Here is a 12,161-nt window from a genome sequence, read left to right as displayed (position 1 = left end):
AGTATATTTATACTGTTGTGAAACAGATCTCCAGAACTTGTTCATCTTATAGAACTAAAACCCTATACCCACTAAGCAACAACTTCCCTTTTCCCCCTCCCTCCAGCCCCTAGCAACCACGTTATATTTTTATGAATTCGAATACTTAAGATACCTCAAAAAAGTGGAATCACATACATAATAAGCTTGTCCTTTATGACCAGCTTATTTAACTTAGCATGATGTCCTCGAGACTCATCCATGTTGTAGCATGTGTCAGGATTTCCTTCCTTTTTAAGGCTGCATAGTATCTCATTGTATCTATATACCACATTTTGTGTGTCTAACATCCATCAGTGGACATTTGTGTTGCTTCTATCTCTTGGCTATTGTGAATAGTGCTGCTATAAACATGGGTGTGCAAATCTCTTCAAGACACTGCTTTCAATTATTTGGGGGTATATACCCAGAAGTGGGATTGCTAGATGATATGGGTATTCTATTTTTAATTCTTTGAGAGCCTCCCATACTTCTTTCCATAGTAGTTGCACCGTTTTACAATTTCACCAACAGCACACGAGGGTTTAACTTCTTCACATCCCCACCAGCACTTGTTATATTCTGAATTTTGTTGTTGTGGCTTTATAGTAGCCGTCCAAATGGGTGAGAGGTGATAGCTCATTGTGGTTTTAATTTGCATTTCTCTGATGATTAGTGATGTTGAACATTTTTCATATGCTTTTTTGGCCACTTGTATGTCATCTTCAGAGAAATGCCTATTCCATTTTATAATAAGGTTATTTGACTTTTGTTGTTGCTGAGTTTTAGAAGTTCTTTATATTCCTAGATATTAGCCCTTATCAGATAAATGATTTACAAATATTTTTCCCACTCCATAGGTTACCTTTTCACTCTGTTGATTGTGTTATTTGCTGAGCAAAAGGTTTTAAGCTTGATATTGTCTTGTCTATTTTTGCTTTTTTTGCCTATGCGCTTAGTGTCATATCCAAAAAATCATTGCCAAATCCAGTGTCATGGTGTTTCCCCCCTACGTTTTCTTCTAGAATTTTTATATTGGGGAATTTTATTTTGCTTTTAACAAAGTCTCAGATAATTTTATAATGCAAAACTCTTGAATCTGAGAGCACTAATTAAGACCAGTCTTTGGTTTTAAAATGTAGATTGCATTATCATTTAACATCCTAAAGCTTCTCCAGCAGTCTAACTTTTCTATAAGAGGCTTAAGGGTGGGTGAAGAAGCTGTCCTATTTCGAGGTCCTGAAATTCTCTCACAAATTTTGAACTCCCTGAGGGGCTCTGGATTTTGTTGTCCTGCTAGGAAACTCTGGTAAACAGGAATTTCTCTTGGCCTAATGAATCTTCATCTCTACTTTAGAATGAATAGACTAGAGCTTCACCTCACTTCCAACATATTCAGCCTATGGATTCCAAAATAAGTAGTATATTACCATAATAGCATCTGGAGGTACTGACAGTCAATTAAAACTCTTACTTAAAGTATCTATAATAAAAGGATTATGTCCCCTATACACTGAACATCTGAATGGAGAATTAAAGTGTTGGTTACGTGATGTCAATCATGTGGATGTTTTTCTAAAAGTCTGTGTATTTGTGTGTATATGCCCAGAAAAAGTAACCAATTCATTAACTGTTTAACTTTTTATGCAGCTATTTTGGTATTGTGTGATACAGCATTGAGTAATTTTACAGTTTTGACAACGGTCTGCTTTATCTTATTGGCCATGAGATTTTGAGTTATCAAATGAGTTGTTTTTCTGTCCACAAATATGCTGAATGTATCTCTCAAATACACTGAATTAATAAAAACAGAAAAAAAGGAGAGTGAGGGGAAGCTGTAACTATGTTATGCCCAATTCTTTTTAAAATTAAATAACAAATATTCTTCAACTTCATTCCCTACTTCAAATGTTTCAACTCAGCTCAACTCTCTACTGTAAACACTTCAATCCCCAAACACCACAACAAAGCAATACTCACAAATATTCAGGGACTAGAGGGACAGAATGAGATATTTGTTTGTGTAAGTATAGCAATCCTCTCCTATGCTTCCTAGGTTCAGGACACACTTTTTCCCTTGTAATCCACTTCAAAGAGATTGCGCTATTTCATTTTCTGGCCCTTTAGTCCATACATTTAACTTTCAGCTGCATTTGGTTTAGCAACATATTATGCCAAACAAGCAAACAAGCAGAATGAATGTTTTATGGGATTTATAATGAAAGAATTTCATTGGCAATTGCAAGATGGCTGAATGATTGAATAGGAAGTAAAGAATAAAGACTAAAGGTATTTGAAAGTCCCTGTCTCTTACCTCTCTTCCTGACTGAATATTCAGCTAGCCAATTATCTAAAAGACAACTGATATTTCATTTGAAAATGTTGGCCAATATTCTGAATATTTTACTTTAGTCGATATGTAGATACTTGGAAGTCATCCAAACAATTAATAAATGCTTAAAATTTTTACTCCAGATGTTTGTCTTTATCTAAAACATCGAGAAAATAAAATCAATTGATGGTAACTGCTAAACTCATGGCACTGTTGTAAAACAATCACCACTTCTTAAAAGTGATTCTAAATACATTTAATGAGTGTGAACTTGTAGCACTTTTGTATACTCAATGCATTTCATTTCATGATCTGTGTTACATTTGTTTTTATCTTTCCTTCAAAACTTTAATTATTTTTCAGAACAAAATTTGTGATAATTTTAAATTAAAACCCATAGACAGCAAGGATCAAAATTTGGAAAAATAAGTATGTAAGGAGAGAGCTTAGCATGAAATTTCATTATTTATTAGGCACTAAGTTAACTCTAAGCTTACCAGGAACCAAGTAAAAATGGAAATATGAAGGTTTCTAAAGCTTTATTTGTTTAAAAAAGAAAACAAGACATAAATTTGTTTAGGAAATGACTGTTCCCTTGTACTAAATTCTAAGGTTAATTTATTACATCAGTTCTTGTATCTGAGACTTGTGCAAAGTAAGAGATGATCTATGTTTTGTGAAGAATGTAGAAAAATGCATTGTATGATAGTTTTACATTTAACAGTAAATGAAAAGCAATATACTATGATATTTTATCATAACTCAGTTAAGTAATCTAAGTAGCTATGCTAATTGAGGCTGTCAGTGTGTTTTTCTTCATACTTAATACAGCAAAGTCCAAAGTCTGCCACCTTGAAGGTTATAGTCTTTGTTAAACTAGATTTTTTTGTGCAGAATGTCAGCTGGGGCATAATAACTTCTACTAACTTGAGAATGAGAGAAGATGGGAGGAGTGGAGCTCAAAGTTAACACAAATTCCAATGTATAATTCATCTGTGTTTTCTTCCTCTAGTACTTTGGAAGTGTTGCTGAAATCATCAAGAATCATCAACATAGTCCTTTGGTTCTTATTGACAGTCAGAATAACACAAAAGATTCCACCAGACTGAAGTATGCAGTTAAAGTTTCATAAAGGAAAAAAAAAAGATCAACAACATTGCTTCAGACATTTTCCCCAAGTTTCTCCTTTTGAGAAAAAGTCCCAAAACTTCATATTTTGGATTAGTAAAATGGAAGATGGAGTCAGCTATTGAGTGGTCATCCATTTCTTTTTAAGAAGCTCACATGGACTTGTTCTACCTATTGCCTGACCTGATGAACTGTTAGTATCTGGTGAGGTTGAGTTATCATGCTACCAATATTTTCCAAATAAATATCTTTATTTTTAAAAATAAATGTAAAGTATATTATCAAAATAAGAAAATAATGCTCTTGCACAGAACAAAGTGGCTGGAAATTTAAACCTCCACAATGATTATTGGTACACTAATGTAGCTGGGCTCACCACTGCCAATGCTTGATAATTAAATCTTGGTTAAAATTTTAATTTGTAGAAAATAAGGTATTACAGGTAATGTATGATATCTGTAAGTATAGGTAAGAAGGATGTAATGGTTCCTTTTTGTGAGCACTCTCAACCATGGGAGATACATATGGATATGAACTTTCTATAAGTTCTTGTCTAGGATTATGCTGTTAGTTTTGCTTACTAAAGATAATTACACCCTCTTTGATTTGCATATCTATCAGATAGAACCTAAACTTGATATGAGGTTTATATTAGTCCATTCTCATGCCACTAATAAAGACATACTCGAGACTGGGTGATTTACAAAAAAAAAAAAAAAAAAAAGAGCTTTAATGGACTCACAGTTCCACATGGCTGGGGAGGCCTCACAATCATGGCAGAAGGCAAAGAAGGAGCAAAGGCATGTTTGACATGGTGGCTGCACAAGAGAGCATGTGCAGGGGAACTGCCCTTTATAAAACCATCAGATCTCATGAGACTTATTCACTATCACAACAACATGGGAAAACCCGCCCCCATGATTCAGTTACCTCCCACCAGGTCCCTCCCACGGTATTTAAGGATTATGGGAGCTACAATTCAAGATGAGATTTGGGTGAGGACACAGCCAAACCATATCAAGTTTCAAAGTGGAGTGACAGCAAAGCTAGACTAAAAGCCAGTTCCTAGAGAAATATCCCACAAAACCAGGGCAGAAAAGCAGACATTGGTGAACACCAAGGAATAAAAGATACCATCATGGAGAATCAGGTCCGAGGTCTTAGATCATCCCAGAAATGTATCATACTTTGTCATATATTTCTACTGTGTACTTCAGATAGCACTGAAATGATAAAGCAGCTAATTAAGCCTAATAATTAATTGGGGAACACACTTGGCCACTGCATAAGATAGCAATCTATGGACGTATTTTGAAAGGCTAGAAGGTAATAATTTCAGAGTAACTCATGACTCAATCGTAAAGATAATTGTATATTTAAATATCATACACTTTCATAATTACCATCTATGTTATGGATTGAATTGTGGTTCCCCCAAAAAGATATGTTGAAGTCCTAATCCATAAGGCCACATATCTCAGAATGTGACCTTATTTGGGAATGAGGTCTTTACAGATGTAGTCAAGATAAGATGAGGTCAGTAGGGTGGGCCTTAATACAATGGTTGGTATAAAAATAGGAAATTTGGATGCAGGCACAGAGAGAAGACTATATGAAGAGACACACAGGAAGAATACTACTGGTGATTCCGTCCTGTATGGCTGTTCTCTTGAGCAGTGGTCATTTATCTCTGTCTTCTTTCTCTCCCACCTAAACGTGTGCCGCCACCCAGTGGAAGATTCAATGGACATGGACATGAGCCCCACAAGGCTCAGAACTATCTTTTCAGTTTTGAACTAAAGGCTGACAACGATTATCACTTTAAGATGGATAATGATGAAAATGAACACCAGTTATCTTTAAGGACGGTCAGTTTAGGGGCTGGTGCAAAGGATGAATTGCACATTGTTGAAGCAGAGGCAATGAATTATGAAGGCAGTCCAATTAAAGTAACACTGGCAACTTTGAAAATGTCTGTACAGCCAACGGTTTCCCTTGGGGGCTTTGAAGTCACACCACCAGTGCTCTTACCATTGAAGTGTGGTTCAGGGCCAGCGCACATTAGCGGACAGCACTTAGTAGCTGTGGAGGAAGATGCAGAGTCAGAAGATGAAGAGGAGGAGGATGTGAAACTCTTTAAGGATATCTGGAAAGCAGTCTGCCCCTAGAGGTGGTAGCAAGGTTCCAGAGAATAAAAGTAAAACTTGCTGCTGATGAAGATAATGATGATGAGGAAATTGAAGAAAAGCACCAGTGAAGAAATCTATATGAGATACTCCAACCAAAAATGCACAAAAGTCAAATCAGAATGGAAAACACTCAAACCCATCATAAACACCAAGATCAAAAGGACAAGAATCCTTCAAAAAACAGGAAAAAACTCCTAAAATACCAAAAGGGTCTAGTTCTGTAGAAGACATTAAAGCAAAAATGCAAACAAGTATAGAAAAAGGTGGTTCTCTTCCCAAAGTGGAAGCCAAGTTCATCAATTATGTGAAGAATTGCTTCCGGACAACTGACCAGGAGGCTATTCAAGATCTCTGAAGTGGAGGAAGTCCCTTTAAGAAAGTAGTTTAAACAATTTGTTAAAAATTTTCCATCTTATTTCATTTCTGTAACAGTCGATATCTGGTTGTCCTTTCTATAATGCAGAGTGAGAACTCTCCCTAACGTGTTTAATAAATGTTGTCTGGGTTCCATTGCCAAGAATGTGTTGTCCAAAATGCCTGTTTAGTTTTTAAAGATGGAACTCCACCCTTTGCTTTGTTTTAAATACATATGGAACGTTATGATGGGACGTAGTGGTAGCAGTGGTCAGACATGGAAATGGTGGGGAGTCAAAAATACACATGTGAACTAAAACTCAGTATTTTAATAAAGTAGCACAGTTTCTATTGAAAAAAAATTACTACATGAAGATGAGGGACTGGAGTGATGCATCTGTAGGCCTGGGAGCTGCAAAGATTGCCTGCAAACCATCAGAAGCTAGGAAGAGGCAAGAACAGATTTCCTTTCAGGTTTTAGAGGGAGCATGGCCCTGATGGCACCTTGATTTTGGATTTCAAGTGTCCGGTACCTGAAGACAATAAATTTCTGGCTTTTTAAGCCACCCAGTTTATTATGGTGGCCATATAAATTAATAAAATTTATATGCATTTTTTACATTCAGGTATATAGGGGTTTGGGAAATTTTGTATGGAAAGGTTTTTTTTTTCTCCTTTTAGGAAAACCATTGAATCATTTAGAATGTACTAGAAAGGATGACTCACAATTTAAACTGGGAAACTGGGGTAATTTTTTGGTAAAGCAGAGCATCTGTTTGTAGTATGTGGTATCAGCTCTCTAGTTTCAGTTTTCCTCAGCGTTACATGGAATTATTTTCTATTTAAGTAAATCCTCATTAATTCCCGCTGCTACCACAGCAACCCTGGCTCCATAACAACCTCTTCTGCCTCATTCCTCCTCTCCTCCTCCAAGTGTCCTACTCCAGCTAGGTGATCAGCATAGCCGTTAAGATTATACTAATCCTCAGTTGGTTGATATTCAGTACTGTGTGGTGGACTTCTTGGAGCAGAGGCTGGGAGAACTTCTGAGAGATATGCCATTCTCTGCTAAGGGCTCTACTCCTCCCCAGCTGGGAGAAATACCCAATCCAACATACCAGTCTTTTCCCTCATCTTGCAGAAGAGTCCACTGAGGGTGATCCTACCTGCTTCTCTAAAGCCCACCTCTGCAGGTGATATTCTTGATGAGATTAGAAAAATCTTTAAGACGCTGGGCATGGTGACTCATACTGATAATCCCAGCAGTTTGGCAGGCCGAAGCAGGTGGATCACTTGAGGCCAGGAGTTCAAGACCAGCCTGGTCAACACAGTGAAACCCTGTCTCTACTAAAACTAGAAAAAATTAACTGGGCATGGTGGCACTCACCTATAATTCCAGCTACTACTCAGGAGGCTGAGGCATGAGAATCACTTGAACCTGGGAGGCAGAGGTTGTAGTGAGCCAAGATCATGCCACTGCACTCTGGTCTGGGCCACAAAGTGAGACTCTGTCTCAAAATAAATAAATAAGAAATTTCAAAACACCTGTCTGTGATCTCAATGTCTCAATGGCTGACAAATAAATGGTTTTGCATAAAGAAATTTTCAGGCAAGCTAGGTGGTGGAATAGGAGACACTAGTCAAGAAGTACATGTGTAGCAGCTGAAGAAGGAAAAAAACAAAACAAAACAGTTCTTGTTCTCCGTTGCAAAGTAGATTGCAGCTATAGTAGTAGGAAGGCTGTTCAAGGTTGTTCAAAAGGACAATAGACATGAAAAAGCTAGGTCTGTGACCAGCACAAGCCTGAATTGTGTTATCATGAGTTAGCCAGAGCAATGGTTTGGAGACTTTGCACTCTGGGAGCTAAACTACTCTTACCATAGTAGCTGGGACAGTCTTGCCTAAAAGTAAGTCCCAAAGAACAGAATTCAGCGATGTGAGACAAAACCAGCACCACATGAGACATGTTCTTAAAACAGGGCTGAATTCCTCTCCTTCAAAATGGTCTTAAGACACCATATAACTCAGCTTCTATTTCTAGGTAAGGGTAAACAATATCTTTCCAGTGATGACTCAAGAGCTAAAGTAAGCTAGTTGTGCGTGATAAACATTACCTCCTAGTCCCCTAACCAAAATCTTCTGTGCAGACATAAAAAGTGATCTGTGGATAACTCTTCAAATGAACCCATCTATAAATATTTTAGAACACTTAGTAATTATAATTGTGTATTAGGAAGATCTCAAATATTCTTTCTACATCTATGGTTCTTAATCTTTTAGTAGTTACAAAATTCTTTGAGAATCTGATGAGAACTATGGGTCTTTGGCCTGAGGAAAAATTCATTTATGTATATACACAGAAACTCACATCAAATATCATGAGATTCCTGGACCTCTGGGGGCCTATCCATGGACAAAAGGTCCAAACATCCAAGACTAAGGACTCAACATTTTTCTTAAGCTTTGATGCATCAAGATAGACATGTTATTCTACTAAACATGTGAATGAGCCTAAAAGTAACTCCTCCATTAGACAAGAAGGAGGATACTGCTGTGGTCTAGGGCAAGTTATTTGTTGTGAGTTGCAATAATTCTAATCCCAGCTTTACCAATAACAGACTGTGTGAACTTGAGAAAGTTATTTGTCTTGTTTCTCCATTTGTAAAATGAAGATAATAATGCAACCTAGGCCAGGTGCAGTGGCTCACGCCTGTAATCCCAGCACTTTGGGAGGCTGAGGCAGGCAAATCACGAGGTCAAGAGATCAAGACCATCTTGACCGACATGGTGAAACCCCATCTCTACTACAAATACAAAAATTAGCTGGGTATGGTGGCATGTTACCTGTAGTCCCAGCTACTCAGGAGGCTGAGGCAGAAGAATCACTTGAATCCAGGAGGCGAAGGTTGCAGTGAGCCAAGATTGTGCCACTGCACTCCAGCCTGGCAACAGAGAGAGACTCCGTCAAAAACAAACAAAAAAAAAGCAACCTACTTTATGTTATTGTTCAATGAGGATATTAAGAATTGTAAAAGCTGCTCCATTCCAAGATGGCAATAGGAACAGCTCCAGTCTGCAGCTCCCAGTGTGATCGATGCAGAAGAAGACAGGTGATTTCTGCATTTCCAACTGAGGTACCTGGCTCATCTCACTGGGACTGGTTGGACAGTGGGTGCAGCCCATGGAGGGTGAGCCGAAGCAGGATGGGGCGTCATCTCACCCAGGAAGTGCAAGTGGTCAGGGGATTTCCCTTTCCTAGCCAAGGGAAGCTGTGACAGACTGTACCAGGAAAATCGGGACACTGCCACCCAAAAACTGCACTTTTCCAATGGTCTTAGCAAACAGAACACCAGGAAATGATATCCAGCGCCTAGCTCAGCGGGTCTCATGCCCACAGAGCCTTGCTCACCACTAGCACGGTAGTCCGAGAGCTAACTGTGAGGCGGCAGCCTGGCTGGGGGAGGGGCATCTGCCATTGCTGAGGCTTGAGTTGGTAAACAAAGTGGTTGGGAAGCTCAAACTGGGAGAAGCCCACCGCAGCTCAACAAGGCCTGCCTGCCTCTGTAGACTCCACCCCTGGGGGCAGGGCATAGCTGAACAAAAGGCAGTAGAAACTTCTGCAGACTTAAACGTCCCTGTCTGACATCTATGAAGAGAGCAGTTGTTCTCCCAGCATGGCGTTTGAGCTCTGAGAATGGGCAGACTGCCTCCTCAAGTGGGTCCCTGACCCCTGTGTAGCCTAACTGGGAGACGCCTCCCATTAGGGGCCAACTGACACCTCATACAGCTGGGTGCCTCTCCAAGATGAAGCTTCCAGAGGAAGGATCAGGCAGCAATATTCGCTGTTCTGCAATATTTGCTGTTTTGCAGCCTCTGCTGGTGATACCCAGGCAAACAGGGTCTGGAGTGGACCTCCAGCAAATACCAGCAGACCTGCAACTGAGGTATTGGAAGAACCCACTCCCAATGTTTAACATGGGTTCTTTTCTATTTCCTAAGTGTCTCGGCTGGTTTGAGAAATAAAGGGAAAGAGTACAAGAGAGAGAAATTTAAAGCTGGGTGTCCGGGGGATACATCACGTGTCGGCAGGATCTGTGATGTTCCCCCAGCCAAAAAACCAGCAAGTTTTTATTAGCGATTTTCAAAAGGGGAGGAAGTGCACGAATAGGGTGTGGGTCACAGAGATCACATACTTCACAAGGTAATAAAATATCACAAAGCAAGTGGAGGCAGGGCGAGATCACAGGACCACAGGATGGGGCGAAATTAAAATTGCTAATGAAGTTTTGGGCACGCACTGTCATTGATAACATCTTATCAGGAAACAGGGTTTGAGAGCAGACAACCTGTCTGACCAAAATTTATTAGGCGGGAATTTCCTCGTCCTAATAAGCCTGGGAGTACTACAGGAGACCAGGGCTTATTTCATCCCTTCGGCTTCGACCATAAAAGGTGGCACGCCTTAAAGGGGCTGTCTATAAGCCTACCTTCAGGGCACATTCTCTTTCTCAGGGATGTTCTTTGCTGAGAAAAAGAATTCAGTGATATTTCTCCTATTTGCTTTTGAAAGAGGAGAAATATAGCTCTGTTCCGTCCAGCTCACTGGTGGCCAGTTCGAAGTTACCTCTCTTGTTCCCTGAACATCGCTGGTATCCTGTTCTTTTTTTAAGATGCCCAGATTTCATATTGTTCAAACACAAATGCTCTACAAACAATTTGTGCAGCTGACACAATCACAGGGTCCTGAGGCGACATTCATCCTCCTCAGCTTACGAAGATGATGGGATTAAGAGATTAAAGTAAAGACAGGCATAGGAAATCACAAGGGTATTGATTGGGGAAGGGATAAGTGTCCATGAAATCTTCACAACTTATGTTCAGAGATTGCAGTACATACAGGCATAAGAAACTATAGAAGTATTAATTTGGGGAACTAATAAATGTCCATGAAATCTTCACAATGTATGTTGTTCTGCTACGGCTTCAGCTGGTCCCTCTGTTCGGGGTCCCTGACTTCCCGCAACATGACGGGCCTGATTGTTCAAGGAAAACTAACAAACAGAAAAGAATAGCATCAGCATCAACAAAAAGGACATCCAAACCAAAATCCCATCTGTAGGTCACCATCATCAAAGACCAAAGGTAGATAAAACCACAAAGATGGGGAGAAACCAGAGCAGAAAAGCTGAAAATTCTAAAAGCCAGAGTGCCTCTTCTCCTCCAAAGGATTGCAGCTTCTCTCTTTGCCAGCAATGGAACAAAGCTGGATGGATAATGACTTTGACGAATTGACAGAAGTAAGCTTCAGAAGGTCAGTAATAACAAACTTCTCTGAGCTAAAGGAGGATGTTCAAACCCATTTCAAGGAAGCTAAAAACCTTGAAAAAAGATTAGACAAATGGCTAACTAGAATAAACAGTGTAGAGAAGACCTTTAAGGACTTGATGGAGCTGAAAACCATGGCATGAGAACTATGTGACGCATGCACAATCTTCAGTAGCCAATTTGATCAAGTGGAAGAATGGGTATCAGTGATTGAAGATGAAATTAATGAAATGAAGTGAGAAGCTTAGGGAAAAAAGAGTAAAAAGAAACAAACAAAGTCTCCAAGAAATATGGGACTATGTGAGAAGACCAAATCTACATCTGATTGGTGTACCTGAAAGTGATGGGGAGAATGGAACCAAGCTGGAAAACACTCTTCAGGATATTATCTAGGAGAACTTGCCCAACCTAGCAAGGCAGGCCAACATTCAAATTCAGGAAATACAGAGAACACCACAAAGATATTCCTCAAGAAGAGCAACCCCAAGACACATAATTGTAAGATTCACCAAGGTTGAAATGAAGGAAAAAATGTTAAAGGCAGTCAAAGAGAAAGGTCGGGTTACTCACAAAGGGAAGCCCATCAGACTAACAGCAGATCTCTCAGCAGGAACTCTACAAGCCAGAAGAGAGTGGGGGCTGATATTCAACATTCTTAAAGAAAAGAATTTTCAACCCAGAATTTCATATCCAGCAAAACTAAGCTTCATAAGAGAAGGAGAAATAAAATCCTTTACAGACAAGCAAATGCTGAGAGATTTTGTCACCCCTGGCCTGCCTTACAAGAGCTCCTGAAGGAAGCACTAAACATGGAA

The 12,161-nt window shown here is 39.4% G+C and overlaps 2 protein-coding genes and 1 pseudogene across 11 annotated transcripts in view; 2 read left to right on the top strand and 1 right to left on the bottom strand.

The window, feature by feature from the left end:
• BLNK (B cell linker) overlaps positions 1-6,184 on the top strand; it is a 110,855-nt gene extending 104,671 nt beyond the window's left edge. For all 6 annotated transcript variants that reach the window (XM_015456486.4, XM_074002310.1, XM_005566072.5 and 3 more), the window contains one exon: positions 3,363-6,184. In XM_015456486.4, the coding sequence (XP_015311972.1) occupies positions 3,363-3,482 (120 nt within the window). In that variant the 3' untranslated portion in view covers positions 3,483-6,184. The remainder of the gene's footprint in view (positions 1-3,362) is intronic.
• ZNF518A (zinc finger protein 518A) overlaps positions 1-12,161 on the bottom strand; it is a 77,869-nt gene that overhangs the window by 10,192 nt on the left and 55,516 nt on the right. For 4 of the 5 annotated variants that reach the window (XR_012418013.1, XR_012418011.1, XR_012418014.1 and 1 more), the window contains exon 6: positions 8,866-8,963. The exons of the other annotated variant lie outside the window; for it this stretch is intronic. The gene's annotated coding sequence lies outside the window, so the exon portion shown is untranslated. The remainder of the gene's footprint in view (positions 1-8,865; positions 8,964-12,161) is intronic. 5 annotated transcript variants of the gene reach the window in all.
• LOC141407719 (nucleophosmin pseudogene) lies at positions 5,039-6,184 on the top strand (annotated as a pseudogene).

Source organism: Macaca fascicularis, chromosome 9, assembly GCF_037993035.2.
Source record: "Macaca fascicularis isolate 582-1 chromosome 9, T2T-MFA8v1.1".
Classification (NCBI taxonomy): domain Eukaryota; kingdom Metazoa; phylum Chordata; class Mammalia; order Primates; family Cercopithecidae; genus Macaca; species Macaca fascicularis.
The sequence above is the reverse complement of the archived record's forward strand: the minus strand, read 5'-3'. Positions and strand labels throughout refer to the sequence as shown.